A 24,295-nucleotide genomic window follows, 5' to 3' on the forward strand; every position below is an offset into this window, starting at 1 on the left:
TACACATCTGAGCTATTCACAGTACTATATAGTGAACCAATTTAAAAAAAAACTAAAATATAAATTACCTTAATGTTTTGATTTAAAGCTTTCGTGACTGCAGTAATTCATATTCTTAGTTTTTTTCGGTAAAGTCACGTTGAAGAGAAACAACAAAATAACAAAATATATATAAAACAATAAAAAACCGACACACCTGATGATGACCGTTTGAGTTATGGTCGAAACGTCGTGAGAATTTTTTATTGTTTTATATATATTTTGTTATTTTGTTGTTTCTCTTCAACGTGACTTTACCGAAAAAAACTAAGAATATACCTTAATGTTATCAATAAACTCTATACATTCTCCAATCAGCCAAGCTACCAACAATAAGTCGTTATATATCACAACGCTATATGGCGAAAAAAAAATGGGTGGATTCTTACCCTCGCCTTTTAAATTTTGTTTCTCTTTTTTTCTGTTTCTCTTTTTTTTTTGGCGCTGCCATCCTCCCGACAAACGCCCTCACACACAACGCAGCCGTCATCCTGCTGGCGTGCACAACCGTTGCGTTTGGTGTCACGATCGCCGCCCTCGCCCGGGACCGGTGGAACCGGATAAACCCTCGTGAGTGGGAGCATCTCCTCCGTTGCACCCACTAAACGACGACACCGCCCCCATCTCCTCCCGTCGTGAATCCTCGCGTAGAGGCTGGGGCGGCGGGGGGGGGTTGGTGGTGGTGGCGAGGCACGTCGGATAAATGGACGGCAACAACCACAGCAACTGCAGGAACAACAGCCACAATTGAAAAGGAAAAAAAAAATAATAATAATAAAGTCCCGACATCGTGATGAGTGGGGATGTAAAATAGTCGCTTTGTGTTACCCTTGCCTGACAATAAAACGGGAGGTGGTGTTAAGATGTGCAAACACCAAATAGATGAAACCATCTTCTTTGGTTCTTTCGGCAAAGTCGCCACCACGTAGAATGAGAATAAAATAATAAAATAACACGATAAAATTCTCACGACGTTTCGGCCACAACGCAAGCGGCCGTCTTCAGGTGAAAGGTGCAGGACTGTCGGGCCGACAGAGCTTCAGAACATTCAGAGCTTCAACATTCAAAATGTTGAAGCTCTGTCGTCCCGACAGTTCTGTACCTTTCACCTGAAGACGGCCGCTTGCGTTGTGGCCGAAACGTCGTGAGAATTTTATTGTGTTATTTTATTCTGTTATTCTCATTCTACGTGGTGACTTTACCGAAATAACCAAAGAAGATGAATCCTTGCAGTCACGAAAGCTTCAAATAGATGAAACCACTTTATTATTTTTTGTAAGGAATCATCAAGTGCTGCATTAACCACGCACGGCACTTGGTGGTGAACATGCAAACAAACATGGCTCTGATGATAATGTACGCATTGTCTAGGAAATCGATTGGCCTACTACACCAGACTTTTTTTACTTTTCATCAACTTTTATTGCCGCCAGCAGCAACAGCGCCAGAGGCGATTCCGATATGAAACACCAGCAAACAAATAAAACAAACGCTATGAATCTACGCGCTGTGGCGCTAAATGCACTGCGGAACAACACGAAAGAAAAGTCACGTGGTGGTGGTGGTCATCGCGTATGCCACGGTGACGAGCGAGAGCTTCAGAAGGTGAACACGAGGGTGCCGTCCAAGCTGGTACAGAGCGGGGCTTTTCCGGCTCAAATAGCAGCCATCTTCATGGCAGAGTCTCACCACCAGTGTCAATAGACCAGAGAACAACGCCTTAAGGCCTATTCTTATTTTTCATACTTTGATACTGACAAAAATGTTGCCATTGATGAAACAATTTTTTTTTTCATTTGACCAGGTGTAAGGTCCCACTGAGCCACGTAGCTCTTTATCAGAAGCGACCCTGCCATCACAAATGCTATCAAATGATGTCTGTTATCATCATCATCATCATGTGAAAATTCATAGAAGCAGCAAAATCACTCCGAACGCGTGATGTTGATGAGTCGGTAACACCCCGCGTTGTTGTTTCTGTCCTCCGTGAGAAGTGGGGGGGGCGACTCCACAACAGCTAAGCACCAGGTGGGGGGGGGGGGGGGGTAGGGGGTGGGTTTATGAAACGCCGAAACAAAATTTCAAAGGCCATCTTCAGAAGGGCAATTGCTTACATCTGCAGCAGCGATAAAGACCAAAATGAAAAAAAAAATACATAAATAAAAAAACCCATCCGCGTCACAACACCGCAGCTCCAACTTCTCGGTGGTTGATCCACACAGCGTCCGAACCCACCTCGCCACAGGTCACCACGGCGCGTGAAACCGCCAGCTCACCAGCTCACTCGCTCGCTCGCTCGCTCATCCGCTCACGTGGCCCATCGGCTGTCCATCGCGGGGGGACTTTTTGCGCGCGCGCTCAGGAGGAGGAGGAGTTATCCCTGCGCCGCCGGAGGCGACGACGGGAGGCTCCGGCCCTTCGAGCGGAAGCATCGGCAGCTGGGTGGGCAAGTGGTCCCCCGCTCGTCTTCCGCTTGGGATTCGTGTCGTGCCGTTGCTGGCGTTGACGCCGATGGATTTTTATTTTTTATTTTTTTTCCCTTCGACCTTCTCGACCCTAAGCCGGCTACCGCAGCCGCTTCTCTCTTTCGCGCTGCTTACGGTTGGCTCCGACATGTTCCCACCTCCTCACATTGGTGTGTCCACGCGCAAACAAACAAACAAACAAACAAAAACGATCCACCGTATAGCCTGAACAGACTGTCGGGGCAAGCGCTGTTAGCGAGTAGCGCCTATGAAGGCTTGCCCGGCACTGTGGCACACGAGGGGGTGGGTGGCTACCAGCACCACGCGCGACAGCCTTTGTCTCCCCCAGTGGCGATGTTTACACACCGCATCATCGTCGCATGCACAATTTTACAATTATAATCGGAATATTTATTTACACGGCAGGAGGAATCCGATAGCAACAACAACAACAAACACAACACAACACGAACCCGATAGGAGTGCGAAGTGTAGGAAAAGTAAAGACATCAATTCTAGATTTGAAGCTTTCGTGACTGCAAGCATTCAGGCTCTTTGTTTTTTTCTTCGGTAAAGTCACGACGGAGGTAAAATAAGATAAATGAAAACAACTCAATTAAATCACGGCGTTTCGGAGGCAACACAAGCTTCCGTCTTCAGGTGGAACAGTCACAGCAGAATCAGCTGTGTCAAGTGAAGAGCTCTGAGCCACCCGAGATTATATATACAGGTTAGGGGGGGGTGGGGGAGGAGCCAGGAAGTGACGTGGGTGGGAAGGGGAGGGGCTAAGTTAAGCCGCCTTTTGTTATGCTGCAGGGGGTCAGGGGGTAGCGGTGGTGTAACTGCACGCAAGCGATTACAACCCAATGGCAGAAATGGAAATGGCTGTACAATTATAAGGCGGCTAAAGTTTGACTTGGTTGATGACACCTTTCCAATGGTTGCTCAATTTTAAACCATCCTCTCGGTTGAAGTTGTGTCTATGTTTGTGTATCTGGATGCCTTCATGGACAAAACTTTGGTAATAACTGGAAGGTTTGCAGAGTACTTTGGTATCGGAGAAAATAATGTCACAAGAACCCGCTGTGTTGAGACAGTGATCAGCTACGGTTGAAGAATTCGTTCTGCCGTGTTTCCAATATGATTTGTGCTCGCGAATTCGGTCAGAAATATGCCGTTTCGTCTCCCCGATATAGCAGTCACCGCAGGTACAACTCAATTTGTAAACCCCGGGGTACTGTTAGTCAGGAATGACATCCTTCTCGGATGGGATCAGATCACGGATTTTGTGTACTGTATTGAACCGGACCTGGATCTTGTGTTTGTTTAGAATTTTTACAAATCTTTTTGGTAACACCTGCTACTGTATGTATGGCAACGTGATGATTTTGATCGGAGTATCAGGTGGTTGTTTCTGTATGGTGCGAAAAACAGCTATCACTGGTGACAAGGGGGAACCCATAGGGGTACCCTCATTTTGTTTGTTAAAGGTACAATTCCAGGTAAAGTAAGTGTTTGTGAGGCAGTGCCTAACCAGCGCAGGTACATCAGGATTCAGTCCATGTTGGACCAAAACCTTCAATTATTGTTATGGTGTCAGGCACTGGGACCTTGGTGGGTTCCCACTTGTCACCAGTGATAGCCAATATTGTCATTCTTGTTTCTTGGACTCCGCCTTCTCCCGAACGTCCCCTCTCCTTATAGGCCACTCATCCTCCTCCTTCGCCAAAGGTTCTCAACCGTCGCCTCAACCCTCTAACCTGCAACCCCGCCCTTTTTCGGTTCATAATCTCTCCTCCAATCACTTTGCACCTCGCCTCCCGACCAATCACTATGGAGGCCTCTCTGCACCAACAGGAGGCCTTGGCCTACTTCCTGCTAGTCTAATATGGGACCCTTTCTTGCCGATATTAATATATAACAATAGGTTTTTTTTTACATTTTTGGAAATCAAACAGGTGTCAAGATTTTGATTTAAAGCTTTCGTGACTGCAGCAATTCATATTCTTAGTTCTTTCGGTAAAGTCACGTTGAAGGGAAACAACAAAATAATAAAATATATATAAAACAATAAAAATTGGCATGCATGCATGCAAACCAACACACCTGAAGACGACCGTTTGTGTTATGGTCGAAACGTCGTGAGAATTTTTATTGTTTTATATATATTTTATTATTTTGTTGTTTCCCTTCAACGTGACTTTACCGAAAGAACTAAGCAGATAGGTGTCAAGATGTTAAAACATCAAAACAGAATCCGTATTCACAACAGGATCCTGGTGTGGACCAATCAGTTTCAAAGACAATGCATATATCATCAGAGCATGTTTCTTTTTTTTGTGTCCATGTTCACCACAAATACGTGTGGCTATTGCAGACAGGATTCCTTGAATAAGGGTTCTGTTTGGTGTTTTAACATCTTGACACGTGTTTCGTTGCCAGAAAGGGTAAAACCTATTTGTTATATTCCTGGTAATCCGTTTAGTTTGCTTCGGGCGAGTGATCTGGGATTTCGGTCATTGCACATCTACATCAGATAAAAATACAATAATACTAATAACGAGATGACCAAGGGCGCGACCGCATTTTTTTTCTTCCAGAGACCAAATCTGGAACATTTTATCCTCATGGCTGTAGCCTCGTGGGTAACCAAATGATGCATAATGGCCGAGGCAATTAAACGTTTTATTTTTGGGACGCTATTTTTTGTTCCAGGGGTGTAACTTAACTCCGCGACTCGGGGTACCAATCAATCCGAAATCGGTGCTACTCCGAGATGTCGAAACGCGACGAGGACGATTTCGCTGAAACCCTGAAAGACTCGCATGCTCCGTAGTGGTGCATCGTGAGTGCAGCTCGTCGAGATGAGTCGATTGCCGCATCGCCGACCATCAACAGACTAAAAATGACTCCGTCACGGGCATTATGCGAGTGCCGGGGGACTATGGTCCCGCCGTAAGGTTCATTTCTTCAGTGAGACTCGGACCAACTCTCATTCTTGGCAGAAACAAAAAATAAGACTCAGCAAAGATTAAAAAAACGCACGCGTTTGCAAGTGACCGATTCTGCAAAGCGATGGAAACGTCGTGATATGTTATTTTTTTGTTTAATTTAAATGTTCTACCTACGTGACTTTACCGAAAGAACCAAAGAGTACGTAGAAAGTGAGTTTCAGGCTGAGGTCGCAAGGCGCTGCACAGAGCTAAAATCAAGAAAGTGAATAACAACGAAATTATAAAACGTAACATAAGCACGCAGGCTCATTATTTATGTTGGGAGGGGGGTGGTATAAATGCCACCGCCCTCCCAACACTCCCAAAACACATAATACAATGAACATGGAGAAAAGGCCTTTAAGAAAACAACGTCTTCAGGGGGGATTTTAATAAACCGAGGGACTTGGCAGATCAAATATCGGACAGGGAGCGAATTCCACAGCTTGGGCCCAACACGAGAAGAGCCCCCCCCCCCCCCCTGGGTCACCCATTGAACGGAGGTGCGACCTCGGCACACACAATAGTAGCCCACGCTCGGGTGACCGAAGAACTTGCGTTAGGACATGTGGGTGGAGGAGGTTACCGATGGGGAGAGGCATTGTTGAGGGTCTTGTCGGTGAGAGGCTGCAGCCTGCTGCGAGGCTGCAGCAGGCTGGTCACGAGTTTCAAGTTTTCAAGTTTTCATGTATTATTTATATAGCCCTGTGAGCCATGCGGCTCTTGAGTCGGGTACAACCGCAACAGACAAAATTTGAACACAGAAACATCGTAAAGCGACGATGTGTAACAGAAACATCCGGGAATAAACCAGCAAATATTCCACTCGCAAAAGAAAAAAAACACCGTATTATAACGCTGTGTGCAAAACTCACAATGTGGTGCAAGCCAACAACAACAACCCAATTTGGATTAACCATATGTTTTCGAATCACCAAAATAAAGCTACGAAATACAATGTAACAACGGTAATCACAGGAACTGTGATTTCAAATGTAACAATAAACGATATGCATAACACGTACGACAAAAAACTGCAGTGAAGGCAGCAGATGCAGTGAAACACAGCATCACCACCGCAGGGCAGACTTGATCAAGGCCCTGTGCCCCAGCAGACCCATGACCAAGGAGCCAACGCAAGGATGCAGAGGTATCCAGAGGTCAGAGGCAGGACCAAAAGACAGGCGCAGGAGGTTGTACTTGTAGGCCCCGACTCTGCACCGGTCTCGCCTGGAAAACTGGCCAGGGAGTGACCGGCAGGGCAGCACTCGTGGAAAGAGAGAGGCAGTTGTCGCCGGAGAGAGGCTGTGCATTGCAGGTTGTAGCTTTATGTTGTATTTGCCCTGTTGCAGCTTTGTGCACGACCAGTGTAAGTGCGTATGTAATCTATGTATGTATAGTGTCAACGATTCAGAGACGGAGTTTCTAGGAGGCGCGTACTCTATTAACAACTTCCACGGGTCTCGTACACACACTCTCCACAGTAGCTTAGCCTAGCCTGCACACAACACCGGCCGTCTAACGCTGACGGTGCCAACTCGAATAGCCAACTGCTCTCCTTCATAGAGCGATATTTAGCGGAGACCTTTAGCGACGACGGCGACAGCAACAACAAAGACGAATCCGCTCCCAGAACCGGCAGCCTCGAGCCCCCCGCTCTCGGCTCCTTTTATGCTCCCGGCGCGGCCCTGGCTCCGCCCCTTGACCGCGCCCTCGCCTTTCTCGAACCCGCTAGCGGCAGGTTCCGGGGGCCTCCAGACGGGCTCCTGCCGTGACCCTTACCCGAGTTCCTCCTCCCTGCCCCTGAACGTCGCCTGGACGTTCGTTGCCTGTGGTGTCGCGTGGCTTGAACGTTGCTTGGACGTTCGCCTGGACGTTCGCCTGGACGTTCGTCTAGAGACGGTGAACACTGCACACACGCCGCTGAGCTCACACTCAGTGGCGTGTGCGCTGTCTGTCCACCACAGTTGCCGCTGCTGTCCACCAGCCGGCGCTATTACACTACACGTGAATGAATGTGTGTATTTTAATGTACATGTAGTAGTGTAGTAGTGTAGTGTATAGTAGGTTTTATGTACCGTATGTTAAACTTATTTTGCATTGATAATAATAATAATAATAGGGTTTTTCCCCTTTTTTCTGGCATTTTTACAAGGATTCATGTTTACTGCATTAACCACAATACCTGCAGTCAAAAATGCAAACAAAAAACACACTATGATAATATATGATGATGCATTGTCCTTGAAACTGATTGGTCCACACCAAGGGACGGCTTTCTTTTGAGCCTCGACCCAATTGGTGCTCGACCAGATGACACCAAAAGGCGTAATTATTTTGCATTGTACGTATCCAACCATGCTGATAGGATGTACCGGGGAAAGACAACAAACTAAAACACAAAAAGCAGTTTTTTTAATAAATGAATTTTCAATGTTGTATAGTGTTTAGTGTATAGTGTGGTGTATAGTGTAGTGTATATGGTGCAGTGGTTATGCTATATAGTTGTGTAGTGTATAACATCATGTAGTGTAGAGTGGTGTGTATAGCAGTGCGTAGAACTTCTTTGGCACCAACCATGCTAATCGGAGGTGCGGGTGGAGGGGGGAGAGCAAACTAAACACACACAAAAGTCAGTTATGAAGAAATGAGAAATTAGTTTTCAATATAGATTTTAAAGTGCACAGCTCCAGTGAAAATGGAGAAATGCTTCTCGTGTTTCAGCCTTAAATAGGGGCGGGTGTGTACATGTGCTTTAGTCACTTGTAAGCCAATCAGGCTGCGACGCCCAGGGGGGGGGGGGGGTGGTGGAAGGGGGAGGGGTAACGCATTCATATACATTACAATGGACATCTTTTAACGGTTGGGTGATTCAAAGGGTAATCATAATACATAATGACATTTTTTTCAGTGAAAACGTCATGTAAAGGCGGAGCTGGTGAGCGTGTTGTTGGGTAGCATTACCTGCACGCGAAACGAGTTTCGTTTGCCAATAATAGTCTGCCAACGGTGCGATTCGCGTGCTTGCAGAAACTGCTTTCCCACAACAACAGCACAAACAACGTGTTTTTTTTTTCTCCGTGGAGTTGCTTAACTTCAATCGATATACCGTGTTGGGAGAACAAAAGATGCAACTTCAAATGCTATTCCCGTGAGGCGACAACGGCATGCATTGACCGACGGGGGTCGTTGCTTCGAACCCGTTTGCGGGTCTCTGTGAGTGCAAAGGAGCCTGCTTGATCACGGACACCTCTCTCGGTTTGGGCATGGACATTTATTTGCTCTTGCCGATATCTCTTCGCTCGACACGTGTACTAACCTGCGAAGCTACTAAACGATGCACTATTGCTTTTCGTGCCAGAGTAAGACCCCGCTCAGCTCTTACGTCGCTCTTTTTCAAAAACGACCTGGCTATCACAACGAATAGCAGCTCAATGAAGTGGCTGATATCATCATCATCATCATCGTCGTCATCATCACCACGACGTGGACATCTATGGCAGCAGCCAAATACCCTGAACGCATAAACTTGATTTGAAGCTTTCGTGACTGCAGGAATTACTCCTTTGGTTCTTTCGGTAAAGTCGCATAGAAATAATAATAATTAATTAATAGAGTACCACGTTTCGATTGCAACGCAAGCAACCGTAGAACTGAATTTGAGAGAGAGACAAAACACAGATACGGAGACACACAGACAGACACACAAGCAGAGAGAGACACAACACAGACACACACACACAGAGAGAGACACACAACATAGACACACAGAGACCCAATGCCTCTGTGTCGAGGCCTTAAATAGAGAGAGGGGGTGGAGGGGGGGGGGTGGTGGGCAGAGAGAGATTTTTAAATGTGGAGGGAGAAAACCGGAGGACCTGGAAAGAAATCCACACGACCACAGGGAGAGAGACACGCAGGCACTCCAAATACTGAATGCAGGCGTCAGGGTCGGGATCGAACCCACTACCGCCTGTATAACAGGCGAGGTAATTAACATTTTCTCGCCACTGTGGGACGCGAGGTCAAATAGTAACCTTTTCTAGAAGCAGCTAATATGTAGGAGCAGCAGTATGTTGTACGGCAGCAGTTTGTGCTGTGAAGTTTTTTTGCGAGGCATCCTCTACGTCTGATAGACTTCTTGCTTCCAGCAACGACGACACACTTAAGAGTGTGTCAGTTTGAGGAGCATTGATTCGATTTTTGTATGCGTTTAACGGTATGTATAAAATGTTATTTGTCTCTTAACTGTGATTCTTCAATGTGTTATTGTTAATGTTTCATGTTAGGTCAGAAACACTTGGACTGTGTTTATCTCCAGTTGCCTTGGTAAATAGTAGTAGGCTAAGTTTAGCAAAATCCTGGTTCAGTTGGCTCAACAAACCAAATAAACTAACATAGAAATTCAAAGGGATACATACTCATAGAGACGTACAGAGATATATAGAGACTCACGGAGACACCTACTCAAAGATACTCAAAAAGTTTCATGGACATACATACTCATAGAGACTCATTGAGATACATAGAGATACAAAAAGATACATAGATACTCATAGAGATAAATAGAGACTCAGCGATAAATAGAGACTTATAGAGGTACATACAGACTCGTAGAGATACATATCGACACACAGAGTTAAAGAGACTCAACAACCCTTTGCCCGTTCCGATGACGTACTACGTGCAACGGCGTCAGTTTTTCTTCCAATTACGTTCGGATGACGTGCGCACATGGTGTACGTCGTCAGAACGAAACCGGAAGAAACAATTAACTTAAATAACGTCATCGGCACACCGAGGCTCCCGCAAAGCCATGCGGGGGAGGAGCGTGGTGTAGCACAGATTTTTTTTTTGGCGCCAGCTATTATAGAGTGTCGCTACGGCTATCTGCGCCGAGTGACGGCGTCTTGATGGCAAAATAAACAACAACGCTGCTATGACTCCTGTGCCTCTCTCTCTCTCTGACGCTGAGCCCGCTTTGAACGCTCCGAGATGCAGCGGTGAACGGGTCACTCACACCCACACTCCGCAAACTTTCAGTCGTCATTGTAAACTGGAGGGAAGAGGGTTAGTGAGCTCAAATGGAAAAACAAACGCGCGGACATTGAGTCGGGCAGCTGCTGCTGCTGCTACGCACGCGCATCGCAGCTTGTAACCCGACATCTGTGGAGGCAGAGGGTTGGTGGATCGAACCGTTGTTGTTGAAACAGGGTCCCTGCAGGGTGGGCCGGTAGGAACATTGGAATTTTTGCGCAAATTTTAATTTTTACACCCCAACAGCACGAGATTTCACTTCGTTGAAGTATTGAAAGGGGACGGACGGACGGACACATGAATCTATTGCAGGCTGGTACACTCAGTTTACAATCTTCGTGCCTACCAGTATAAAGGATGTCAGTGACAAGAGAGTGACTCTCAATGACGTCACTCACGTGGTTAAATAAAGGATGACAGTGACAAGAGAGTGACTCTCAATGACGTCACTCACGTGGTTAAATAAAGGATGTCAGTGACAAGAGTGACTCTCAATGACGTCACTCACGTGGTTAAATAAAGTATGACAGTCACACGAGATTTCACTTCGTTAAAGTATTGAAAGGGGACGGACGGACGGACACATTAATCTATTGCAGGCTGGTACACTCAGTTTACAATCTTCGTGCCTACCAGTATAAAGGATGTCAGTGACAAGAGAGTGACTCTCAATGACGTCACTCACGTGGTTAAACAAAGTATGGCAGTGACAAGAGAGTGACTCTCAATGACGTCACTCACGTGGTTAAATAAAGGATGACAGTGACAAGAGAGTGACTCTCAATGACGTCACTCACGTGGTTAAATAAAGGATATCAGTGACAAGAGAGTGACTCTCAATGACGTCACTCACGTGGTTAAACAAAAGATGACAGTGACAAGAGAGTGACTCTCAATGACGTCACTCACGTGGTTAAATAAAGGATGACAGTGACAAGAGAGTGACTCTCAATGACGTCACTCACGTGGTTAAATAAAGGATGACAGTGACAAGAGAGTGACTCTCGATGACGTCACTCACGTGGTTAAATAAAGGATGTCAGTGACAAGAGAGTGAATCTCAATGACGTCACTCACGTGGTTAAATAAAGGATGTCAGTCACACGAGATTTCACTTCGTTGAAGTATTGAAAGGGGACGGACGGATGGACACATTAATCTATTGCAGGCTGGTACACTCAGTTTACAATCTTCGCTACTACCAGTATAAAGGATGTCAGTGACAAGAGAGTGACTCTCAATGACGTCACTCACGCGGTTAAATAAAGGATGACAGTGACAAGAGAGTGACTCTCAATGACGTCACTCACGCGGTTAAATAAAGGATGACAGTGACAAGAGAGTGACTCTCAATGACGTCACTCACGTGGTTAAATAAAGGACGTCAGTGACAAGAGAGTGACTCTCAATGACGTCACTCACGTGGTTAAAATAAAGGATGTCAGCGACAAGAGATTGGCTCTCAATGACGTCACTCACGTGGTTAAATCAAGGATGACAGTGACAAGAGAGTGACTCTCAATGACGTCACTCACGTGGTTAAATAAAGGATGTCAGTCACACGAGATTTCACTTCGTTGAAGTATTGAAAGGGGACGGACGAACGGACACATTAATCTATTGCAGGCTGGTACACTCAGTTTACAATCTTCGCTACTACCAGTATAAAGGATGTCAGTGACAAGAGAGTGACTCTCAATGACGTCACTCACGTGGTTAAATAAAGGATGTCAGTGACAAGAGAGTGAATCTCAATGACGTCACTCACGTGGTTAAATAAAGGATGACAGTGACAAGAGAGTGACTCTCAATGACGTCACTCACGCGGTTAAATAAAGGATGACAGTGACAAGAGAGTGACTCTCAATGACGTCATTCACGTGGTTAAACAAAGGATGTCAGTGACAAGAGAGTGACTCTCAATGACGTCACTCACGTGGTTAAATAAAGGATGACAGTCACACGAGATTTCACGTCGTTGAAGTATTGAAAGGGGATGGACGGACGGACACATTAATCTATTGCAGGCTGGTACACTCAGTTTACAATCTTCCTTCCTACCAGTATAAAGGATGTCAGTGACAAGAGAGTGACTCTCAATGATGTCACTCACGTGGTTAAATAAAAGGATGTCAGTCACACGAGATTTCACTTTGTTAAAGTATTGAAAGGGGACGGACGGACGGACACATTAATCTATTGCAGGCTGGTACACTCAGTTTACAATCTTCCTTCCTACCAGTATAAAGGATGTCAGTGACAAGAGAGTGACTCTCAATGACGTCACTCACGTGGTTAAATCAAGGATGACAGTGACAAGAGAGTGACTCTCAATGACGTCACTCACGTGGTTAAACAAAGGATGGCAGTGACAAGAGAGTGAATCTCAATGACGTCACTCACGTGGTTAAATAAAAGGATGTCAGTCACACGAGATTTCACTTCGTTAAAGTATTGAAAGGGGACGGACGGACGGACACATTAATCTATTGCAGGCTGGTACACTCAGTTAACAATCTTCGTGCCTACCAGTATAAAGGATGTCAGTGACAAGAGAGTGACTCTCAATGACGTCACTCACGTGGTTAAACCAAGGATGACAGTGACAAGAGAGTGACTCTCAATGACGTCACTCACGTGGTTAAATAAAAGGATGTCAGTCACACGAGATTTCACTTCGTTAAAGTATTGAAAGGGGACGGACGGACGGACGGACACATGAATCTATTGCAGGCTGGTACACTCAGTTTACAATCTTCGTGCCTACCAGTATAAAGGATGTCAGTGACAAGAGAGTGACTCTCGATGACGTCACTCACGTGGTTAAACAAAGGATGACAGTGACAAGAGAGTGACTCTCAATGACGTCACTCACGTGGTTAAATAAAGGATGGCAGTGACAAGAGAGTGAATCTCAATGACGTCACTCACGTGGTTAAACAAAGGATGTCAGTCACACGAGATTTCACTTCGTTAAAGTATTGAAAGGGGACGGACGGACGGACACATGAATCTATTGCAGGCTGGTACACTCAGTTTACAATCTTCGTTCCTACCAGTTTAAAAAAAAACTCCCTTGCTGCAGGCGTCGATGAGGTGCCATACCCTTTGCTTGCCAGGAGAGGGCGGTTCAGAAACAGAGTGGGTGGACTGATGAGCGCCTGTTCCACACTCCCTCGAAACCCGTAGGTGGGTTCCGAGGGCAATGCGCGCCCCTGGATTTGGCCAGGAGAAGGCAGCGCAGCAGAGTGTGTGGACCAATCTCCATCCATTCCATCTGTGTGGCATTGAGAGCGTAGGGGGTTTTTTTTTCTCAGGATGATTCGCGTTTCCTCCCCGCACGTGAACGATGATTATGATAATACATACGCTAATCGCGAATCGGGTGACAAACATCTCAAGCATAAAAGTCCCAAAGCAGGTTGCTCTCAGAGATGATTATAAAGTGATAACGTGACTCATTGTTAATTTGTTTTTACCGGCTGTAAGGCCAATTGCCCTATATATAGCTCTTCTTCAGAAAGCAACTTGGCTATCACAAACGATAGCTCAACCAAGTGGCTTATCATCATCACGTGGAATTGTTTAGCAGCGAGCAAATACTCTAAGCGGGTGATTGTTGATTCTAAAATTGTAGGGGGGAAAAAACTAGAGCACCCAGGGAAAATTGCACGCGACCACAGGGAGGAGGAGAGAGAGACAGAAAGAGAGAGAGAGAGATGCAGACTCCAAATATACAGCAGGTTGTCAGGGTTTGGCATCGAACCCATGACCTTCTATATACCATGCGAGGTAGTTAACATCTCCTAGCCGCAGTGGCGTCCAACATACAATCGAGGCAGCGCAAACGTCAATTCGTTGTCCGGCAATGTGTCCACAGGCTCTGGTCCTGAAGAGGAGACCCTACTCAAGGTGAATATCTCTGGGACTCAGGTAACGTGGACGCAGCATTGACACCAGTAGCAGCTCAGCCCTCCAGCACCGTGCGCGGTGTCTCCAATAATCTTTTAAACTGATGGCACGAATGTACACCGCTCGGCAATAGAACACGCGCGAATTTACACGTTGCCCATGACCGTGAATCCACTGTGAAGGTGCGAGTTGCCAAACGTCAGCATCGCAACCTTAATGGCTTGGAGAAGATCTGCAAAGAGGAGTGGGACCAAAAATCCCTCCTGACATGTGTGCAAACCTGGTGGCCAACTACAAGAAACGTCTGACCTCTCTGTGATTGCCAACAAGGGTTCTGCCACCAAGTACTAAGTCATGTTTTGCAGAGGGGTCAAATACTGATTTCCCCCATTAAAATGCAAATCAATTCACAACATTTTTGACATGCGTTTTTTCCGAATTTTTGTTGTTGTTATTCTGTCTCTCACTGTTCAAATAAACCGACCATTAACATCATAGACTGATCATTTCTTTGTCAGTGGGCAAACGTACAAAATCAGCAGGGGATCAAATACTTTTTTTTCCCTCACTGTATGACAGTAAATCCATGGTTCTGAATCCAAGGTTCTGTGGATTTTTCTCTGAGTTCTCTGCTTTTTCCCCTCCACATTAAGAATCAACGTCACGCGTTTAGTGTATATGGCTGCTATACATTTCCACGTGATGAGCCACTTTGTTGAGCTATAATTTGTGATGACCGGGTCTCTTTAAAAAAAAAAAAGAGCTACATAGCTCAGCGTGGCCTTACCTGGTAAATTAAAACATAGTTTAGTTGTGGTCTTTTCCACCGCACGTAGCTAACTGTGCCAATCAGAGGTGTGGCAATCAATGCAAGCAATCTCAATTTGAAATGCTTACCAATTTGTGGCTTCTGGATCAAACCCACGACCTCCTGCATAGCAGGCGAGATAGGTAACATCTTCCTAGCCACCATAGCACCCACGGTGGCGATGCGGCAGTGACTCAGAATTGGTGCTGGCTCCGGCGATCTGACCTCTGAACCAATGCACAGCAGCCTCACCCAATTGTGTCCCGTGGGGCCCCGGTAGCTTGCACCGACCGAGACTCTCTTTTGTCGTCCCCCGCCGATCCAAAGCAGAAGGGCGACGACAACATCGCACCACTGCAGGTGATGAAGGACCACTGGGATGAGCTGAAGGAGTGTGTGGGCGTGAACCCGACCCCTCTGCTGGACCACCTGAGCAACAACCGCACGATCACGCGCAGATTCCGCAGCGTGGCCGCGGCCAAGGGCGGCGAGGAGTGTGTGGAGTTCCTGCTCGAGCACCTCGTCAACGAGCGAGAGGAGGAGCACATGAAACTGTGGAACGCTCTCTACGCCGTCAGGAGGAACTACCTGCAGATCTGGAGGATGCTTCAGGAAAACGGTGCGTTGTCCATTGCCCCCTAAAGCGCCATCTTTTCAGAGGTCACTCACAACAGCCCTAACCTGTTGGAAATGTCACGAGCCGCCACTAGAAAGCGGAGCGCCTTTTTTCACTGGTGACGAGGCGCCCCTAGCGTAGAGGCCGCAGGCTACACAGCAAAAAAGAAATCGGGTAATAGAATCGCGCTATTATATTAGAATCGTACTATAATAGGGAAAAAAAAAGTTTTACTGGCTGACTGGCTTGCTGGCTGGAACGTGGACGGGCGGGCAAGTGCGCGGTCGCCAATGCCTGCATCTGTGTGACGACATCAATCGCGTCGCGCAACGTTTTGAGCCGCACAGATGGAAATGGATGGCAATTATATTTCTTAGCTCTTTCGGTAAAGTCACCACCACGTTGAAGGGAAACAATAAAGTAATAAAATATATATATGAAACAATAAAAAAAATTCTCACGACGTTTCGACCATAACACAAACGGTCATCATCAGGTGTGTCGGTTGAAATTGTCTCTGTGCTTGTATATGTGGATAGCCTCATGAACGAATCTCTCATGGTAGCCAGATGGCTTATAAATAAATAAATACACCGTTTAAAAATAAATACATTAATGCAAACCGACACACGTGATGACGACCGTTTGTGTTATGGTCGAAACGTCGTGAGAATTTTTATTGTTTCATATATATTTTATTATTTTATTGTTTCCCTTCAACGTGACTTTTACCGAAAGAGCTAAGAATATGAATTACTGCAGTCACGAAAGCTTTAAATCAAAATTTAGATGGCAATAAGTCCACGAAGCTGCTTATGGTCCACCCTAAAACCGCATCCACTGCACAAACAATGGACAGCAGCAGATGGAAGGGCTGTCCACTACAGCTCGAAGGGCTGTTCACTACAGCTGGAAGGGCTGTTCACTACAGATGTAAGAGTTGTCCACTACAGCTGGAAGGGCTGTTCACTACAGCTGGAAGGGCAGTCCACTACAGCTGGAAGGGCTGTTCACTACAGCTGGAAGGGCCGTCCATAACAGCTGGAAGGGCCGTCCACTACAGCTGGAAGGGCCGTCCACTACAGCTGGAAGGGCTGTTCACTACAGATGTAAGGGCTGTCCGCTACAGCTGGAAGGGCTGTTCACTACAGCTGGAAGGGCTGTTCGCTACAGCTGGAAGGGCTGTTCGCTACAGCTGGAAGGGCTGTTCACTACAGCTGGAAGGGCTGTTCACTACAGCTGGAAGGGCTGTTCGCTACAGCTGGAAGGGCCGTTCACTACAGATGTAAGGGCTGTTCACTACAGCTGGAAGAGCCGTCCACTAGAGCTGGAAGGGCTGTTCGCTACAGCTGGAAGGGCTGTTCGCTACAGCTGGAAGGGCCGTCCATTACAGCTGGAAGGGCTGTTCACTACAGTTGGAAGGGCTGTTCACTACAGATGGAAGGGCAGTCCACAACAGTTGGAAGGGCTGTTCACTACAGATGTAAGGGTTGTCCACTACAGCTGGAAGGGCTGTTCACTACAGCTGGAAGGGCAGTCCACTACAGCTGGAAGGGCTGTTCGCTACAGCTGTAAGGGCAGTCCACTACAGACGGAAGGGCTGTTCACTACAGACGGAAGGGCTGTTCACTACAGACGGAAGGGCTGTTCACTACAGCTGGAAGGGCTGTTCACTACAGCTGGAAGGGCTGTTCACTACAGCTGGAAGGGCCGTTCACTACAGCTGGAAGGGCAGTCCACAACAGCTGGAAGGGCTGTTCACTACAGCTGGAAGGGCCGTCCACTACAGCTGGAAGGGCTGTTCACTACAGGTGGAAGGGCTGTTCACTACAGCTGGAAGGGCTGTTCACTACAGCTGGAAGGGCTGTTCACTACAGCTGGAAGGGCTGTTCACTACAGCTGGAAGGGCCGTCCACTACAGACGGAAGGGCTGTTCGCTACAGTTGGAAGGGCCGTCCACAACAGCTGGAAGGGCTGTTCACTACAGCTGGAAGGGCTGTTCGCTACAGCTGGAAGGGCTGTTCACTACAGCTGGAAAGGCTGTTCACTACAGCTGGAAGGGCCGTCCACTACAGCTGGAAGGGCTGTTCGCTACAGCTGGAAGGGCCGTCCACAACAGCTGGAAGGGCTGTTCACTACAGCTGGAAGGGCTGTTCGCTACAGCTGGAAGGGCTGTTCACTACAGCTGGAAAGGCTGTTCACTACAGCTGGAAGGGCCGTCCACTACAGCTGGAAGGGCTGTTCGCTACAGCTGGAAGGGCCGTCCACTACAGCTGGAAGGGCTGTTCACTACAGCTGGAAGGGCTGTTCACTACAGCTGGAAGGGCCGTCCACAACAGCTGGAAGGGCTGTTCACTACAGCTGGAAGGGCCGTCCACTACAGCTGGAAGGGCTGTTCACTACAGCTGGAAGGGCTGTTCACTACAGCTGGAAGGGCCGTCCACAACAGCTGGAAGGGCTGTTCACTACAGCTGGAAGGGCTGTTCGCTACAGTTGGAAGGGCCGTCCACAACAGCTGGAAGGGCTGTTCGCTACAGCTGGAAGGGCAGTCCACAACAGTTGGAATGGCTGTTCACTACAGCTGGAAGGGCTGTTCACTACAGCTGGAAGGGCAGTCCACTACAGCTGGACGGGGAGTGCACTATAGATGTAAGGGCAGTCCACTACAGTTGGAAGGGCTGTTCGCTACAGCTGGAAGGGCTGTTCACTACTGATGTAAGGGTTGTCCACAACAGCTGGAAGGGCTGTTCGCTACAGCTGGAAGGGCCGTCCACTACAGACGGAAGGGTCGTCCACTACAGCTGGAAGGGCTGTTCACTACAGCTGGAAGGGCTGTTCACTACAGCTGGAAGGGCTGTTCACTACAGATGTAAGGGTTGTCCACTACAGCTGGAAGGGCTGTTCGCTACAGCTGGAAGGGCTGTCCACTACCGATGGAAGGGCTGTTCACTAAAGCTGGAAGGGCTGTTCACTACACCTGGAAGGGCTGTTCGCTACAGCTGGAAGGGCAGTCCACTACAGCTGGAAGGGCTGTTCACTACAGCTGGAAGGGCTGTTCGCTACACCTGGAAGGGCTGTTCACTACAGCTGGAAGGGCTGTTCACTACAGCTGGAAGGGCCGTCCACTACAGCTGGAAGGGCTGTTCACTACAGCTGGAAGGGCTGTTCACTACAGCTGGAAGGGCTGTTCACTACAGATGTAAGAGTTGTCCACAACAGCTGGAAGGGCTGTTCACTACAGCTGGAAGGGCCGTCCACTACAGACGGAAGGGCTGTCCACTACAGCTGGAAGGGCTGTTCACTACAGCTGGAAGGGCCGTCCACTACAGCTGGAAGGGCTGTTCGCTACAGCTGGAAGGGCTGTTCACTACAGCTGGAAGGGCCGTCCACTACAGTGGAAGGGCTGTTCGCTACAGCTGGAAGGGCCGTCCACTACAGCTGGAAGGGCTGTTCACTACAGATGTAAGGGTTGTTCACTACAGCTGGAAGGGCCGTTCACTACAGCTGGAAGGGCTGTTCACTACACCTGGAAGGGCTGTTCACTACATCTGGAAGGGCTGTTCGCTACAGCTGGAAGGGCTGTTCACTACAGCTGGAAGGGCTGTTCGCTACAGCTGGAAGGGCTGTCCACTACAGCTGGAAGGGCCGTTCACTACAGATGTAAGGGTTGTCCACTACAGCTGGAAGGGCTGTTCGCTACAGCTGTAAGGGCAGTCCACTACAGACGGAAGGGCTGTTCACTACAGACGGAAGGGCTGTTCACTACAGCTGGAAGGGCCGTCCACTACAGACGGAAGGGCTGTTCACTACAGCTGGAAGGGCTGTTCACTACAGCTGGAAGGGCTGTTCACTACAGATGTAAGGGCCGTCCACTACAGCTGGAAGGGCTGTTCGCTACAGCTGGAAGGGCCGTCCACTACAGCTGGAAGGGCCGTCCACTACAGCTGGAAGGGCTGTTCACTACAGCTGGAAGGGCTGTTCACTACAGCTGGAAGGGCTGTTCACTACAGTTGGAAGGGCAGTTCACTACAGATTGAGGGTTGTCCACTACAGCTGGAAGGGCTGTTCACTACAGCTGGAAGGGCTGTTCACTACAGCTGGAAGGGCAGTTCACTACAGCTGGAAGGGCCGTCCACTACAGCTGGAAGGGCTGTTCACTACAGCTGGAAGGGCTGTTCACTACAGCTGGAAGGGCTGTTCGCTACAGCTGGAAGGGCCGTCTACAACAGCTGGAAGGGTCGTCCACTACAGCTGGAAGGGCTGTTCACTACAGCTGGAAGGGCAGTCCACTACAGCTGGAAGGGCTGTTCACTACAGCTGGAAGGGCTGTTCACTATAGATGTAAGGGTTGTCCACAACAGCTGGAAGGGCTGTTCACTACAGCTGGAAGGGCAGTCCACTACAGCTGGAAGGGCTGTTCACTACAGCTGGAAGGGCTGTTCACTACAGCTGGAAGGGCTGTTCACTACAGATGTAAGGGCCGTCCACTACAGCTGGAAGGGCTGTCCACTACACCTGGAAGGGCTGTTCACTAGAGCTGGAAGGGCCGTCCACTACAGCTGGACTCTAAATTAAGCCTCTAATGGTCATATACCCCGATTTTATGTTGAATATTGCAGCACTTTGTTGATTCCCTGTTGGAGCTTACAGATCGTCTGCGGTGGGAATTGAACCAATCCACAGTGCGGCGTGATCAAAGCGTCGAGCACGATGACCACCCGACCTACCACACGGGTCACATTCTGCGCCCGGCCTTTAACACGGCGTGTTTCTGTCACTGCAGGCGATGCGGTGCATGCCATTTCAAAATCCCGGCCACAGCTGATCGCCTGGATCGGCACGAATCCCCGGCACCTCCTGCTGCAACTCATCAACCAGTCGCTGATACCAAGAGACGCGTTGGCCAGAGTGAGGGTGGCGCGGAGTGACGAGCAGGTGGCTGGGATCCTGCTGGACCTCTACGTCGGCCGAGGCAATGACGGCTGCGAGAGGCTACTGTTCGCGCTGTACGCGGTGAAGAACGAGTACCCAAAGGTCAAGCAGTGGCTGAAGTCTCTGAGTGAGTGAACTTTCGAAATGTCGCGTGCACCGTTACTGCTTTCCAGCATGACCCGTGAGACGCCATCGACGAAGTGTAGATGTGGAAGCGGTTTTTTGCCGATAAACAAGATGGTCCCCATCGCCATAGGGATTTGTAATTCTTACCCCTGCAGACTCTCGCGAAATTGGGAATGAACCTCATGGAAGGTATTTTTTGTTTTTGTTTTTGTTTTCACCACAACAGCCCATTTTTTTTGGGTGAAAATTTGAACTGGTGGATTGGCAGAAGCTGCGCTCACTTAATTCTACAAGAGATTCCAGGAGCGGCAATAATCTAATTACATCAACGCATGTTCCATTTGACTGATTTCCAGCCGACTTCATTAATGCGCCATCGATGAGTGTCTGCGCTCGTTTGATGCAAAAAGCGATTGTGGGGGGAAATAAATAAATAAATGCACTTTGCCCCTCGCCATAGGATCGTCAATTTCTCACTCCACGTCGGGAAATGCAGACGTTTTTATTAAATCGGAATGGACCCCGTGCGCTCACAGCAATTATTTCCGAAAATGTAAAACCGGAAACGGCAACTATAGAATTAATGCACAATCGTTGTTTCTGCTAAATCACATTTAAGCAACTCTTCTGCCACAAACATCATCATCATCATACAATTATACAATTGTTATTCTTAGCTCTTCCGGTAAAGTCACCACGTTGAAGGGAAACAATAAAATAATAAAATATATATAAAACAATAAAAAAAATTCTCACGACGTTTCGACCATAACACAAACGGTCGTCATCAGGTGTGTCGGTTTGCATAAATTTATTTATTTTTAAACGGTGTATTTATTTATTTATAATAAAAAAAACGTTAGCGCCACGCGCAGCGATTTGGCAGTCGTGAGAATTTTTTTATTGTTTTATATATTTTTTTATTATTGTATCGTTTCCCTTCAACGTGACTTTACCGAAAGAACTAAGGATATGAATTATACCGCAGTCACGAAAGCTTCAAATCAAAATTATAATTGTTGTTACCTTTTTCTTCTACGGGTCTCTGTGGGCGTTTACTTTATGGGCCATAGTTTGGGTTGCATGGCCACAATCGTGAACTTGATGTGGTGCAGCATCGGCCAGTTGATGTCCAGTGACTATGAGGAGGAGGTTATTGGAGGAATGTCAAAGCCAGGAGAGTGGTGCAGTGGGCGGGGGGGGATAGGGAAATTAGGTTTTTGTCATTCCGTAGAGTCCACGTTGCTCCCACTCGCTGTGCGCGGGGCAACACATCGGGTGTGTCGAATTGGGAAAGGGGTCAAGGCCCTTGCCATCGCAGGGTAACTCAACGGTCACCACAGCGAGCGACGTCAAACAACAAAGGCTCAAGACTGTTGTCCAAATTGAGTTGAGAGTGGGTTCGTTCACCATATCAGTTCCGTGTTTGTTTGTTTTTTTTTTAGATAGCAACTACAAGTGGCTCCCTCGTTTGGCGATATTAATCGGTTTCACGAATACCATCGGCCTTGAAATGATCACGTAGGCTTTCCCGCCCAAATCGATCCGTAACGTAGATGTTTTTGGGTTATATCGCGACAGGAGGTACAAGAATAATATGCATGCATAATGTACGTCGATTACCATAGGAATGATGCGGCTGTAAACGGGAAAAAAACCCATTGTAATTTATTTGCATTCATGAATCTCCCCCCACCATCTTTGCACGTGAAAAGCTCACACGTGACGTCATCACATCAACCCCTCTACGGAAAGAAACGGGTTGGATTTCTCCACAAAATATAGCCGTCGCCCCATTAAGCCAGTTATAATTACAATTGTGCTCAGACTGTAAATGTTTGTGGATTTGCTCTCCAATCCACTGGTGTTGCTATACTCGTGTTGAGGTGCAACTGACGATGCTGACACGGTTGTTCAGTAGGGGACGGATGCCAAGGTCTATTAATGGCTACTGCCGGTAACTTATTAAAGGCTTATGCCCAACAGGTGACAACCCTGATATCTCCCCAGGAGGAAAGGGTAACTGGGAGGTCCCCAGCTCCACCCAGGCTAGACGTGATCTCTCCTCCTCCCACCCAGAACCGACCGAGGGATCATCCAACTCGGTCGGCCGGGCGAAGTAGTCACCCTAGCCTGGCGCTGATTCTCCCTACCCTGGAATCCCGACTCCCTAACACTCTGACGTCATCCATTCTCACCACCCCCCTCACTGAGTGACATGACGTCCTCCGCTACTCGTGTACACTAGCAAGGAATTGCTATGTTCCGTTTTACGTGACACTTGACCTCACCAATTGGCCGCGTCGGGTGGTGGCAGGTTTAACGACACAACGTTTATATCCATGCGATCCAACCCAAAACACCTATGTGATGGATTTAAATTATTGTTAATCGAATTTAGGAAATGCGCGTTAAAGGCACACTAATTGCTTATTTTTTTTGTACCTATTTGCTTGTCTTTCTTCACATTCATTTTACGGGGGGGCGGGGGGGGGGGCATTGTTCTTATTTAACATTTGAGTGAAAAAAAGTGTTGAAGAGAGCGGGCTCCATAAGCAGCCCAACATGAAAACGTTGACAAACTTTAGCATCCATTTGCTCTCAAAAACGGCCCGTAAAGTGGGTGGTCGCTGATTGGCTGAGGTCTGCCGCCGAGTCCACTCAGGGAGGGGGCGGCTCCGATTGGCCGAAATTGGCGGTGTGCATGGCATCGGAAAACACGCGCACGCACGCGCACGGACGCATCGCTCATCGAGAATGTAATCGTTAATGGGGAACGACGTGGAGCCCCCCAATGGGAGGAGGATGTCGTTAATCGATGGCGTCGTAAAACGAATTTGCCACTGTATTTTTTGCAGTGTGTTTGTTGTATTTCTGTGGTATTTCTGTAGTGTTTATGTCGTATTTCTGTGGTATTTCTGTTGTACTTCTGTTGTATTTCTGTGGTATTTCTGTTGTATTTCTGTGGTATTTCTGTGGTATTTCTGTTGTATTGCTGTTGTACTTCTGTTGTATTTCTGTAGTATTTCTGTAGTATTTCTGTTGTATTTATGTTGTATTTCTGTGGTATTTCTGTTGTGTTTCTGTAGTATATCTGTAGTATTTCTGTTGTATTTCTGTAGTATTTCTGTAGGATTTCTGTAGGATTTCTGTTGTATTTCTGTTGTTTTTCTGTAGTATTTCTGTTGTGTTTCTGTGGTATTTCTGTTGTATTGCTGTTGTACTTCTGTAGTATTTCTGTTGTATTTCTGTAGTATTTCTGTTGTATTTCTGTAATATTTCTGTAGTATTTCTGTAGTATTTCTGTAGTATTTCTGTGGTATTTCTGTTGTATTTCTGTGGTATTTCTGTAGTATTTCTGTCCTAT

At 47.4% G+C, this 24,295-nt stretch overlaps 1 protein-coding gene across 1 annotated transcript in view; it reads left to right on the forward strand.

The window, feature by feature from the left end:
* The first annotated feature begins 208 nt into the window (after positions 1–208).
* Positions 209–24,295, forward strand: part of LOC116937612 (uncharacterized) — a 29,883-nt gene continuing 5,796 nt past the window's right edge. The window contains exons 1-4 of the mRNA XM_076058109.1: positions 209–609; positions 14,415–14,467; positions 15,585–15,873; positions 20,654–20,929. Of these exons, the coding sequence (XP_075914224.1) occupies positions 399–609; positions 14,415–14,467; positions 15,585–15,873; positions 20,654–20,929 (829 nt within the window). The 5' untranslated portion in view covers positions 209–398. The remainder of the gene's footprint in view (positions 610–14,414; positions 14,468–15,584; positions 15,874–20,653; positions 20,930–24,295) is intronic.

The sequence above is a fragment of the Petromyzon marinus genome (genome assembly GCF_048934315.1).
Source record: "Petromyzon marinus isolate PM22_M1 ecotype Great Lakes invasive population chromosome 68 unlocalized genomic scaffold, UKy_Petmar_22M1.pri1.0 chr68_unloc.1, whole genome shotgun sequence".
Lineage (NCBI taxonomy): Eukaryota > Metazoa > Chordata > Hyperoartia > Petromyzontiformes > Petromyzontidae > Petromyzon > Petromyzon marinus.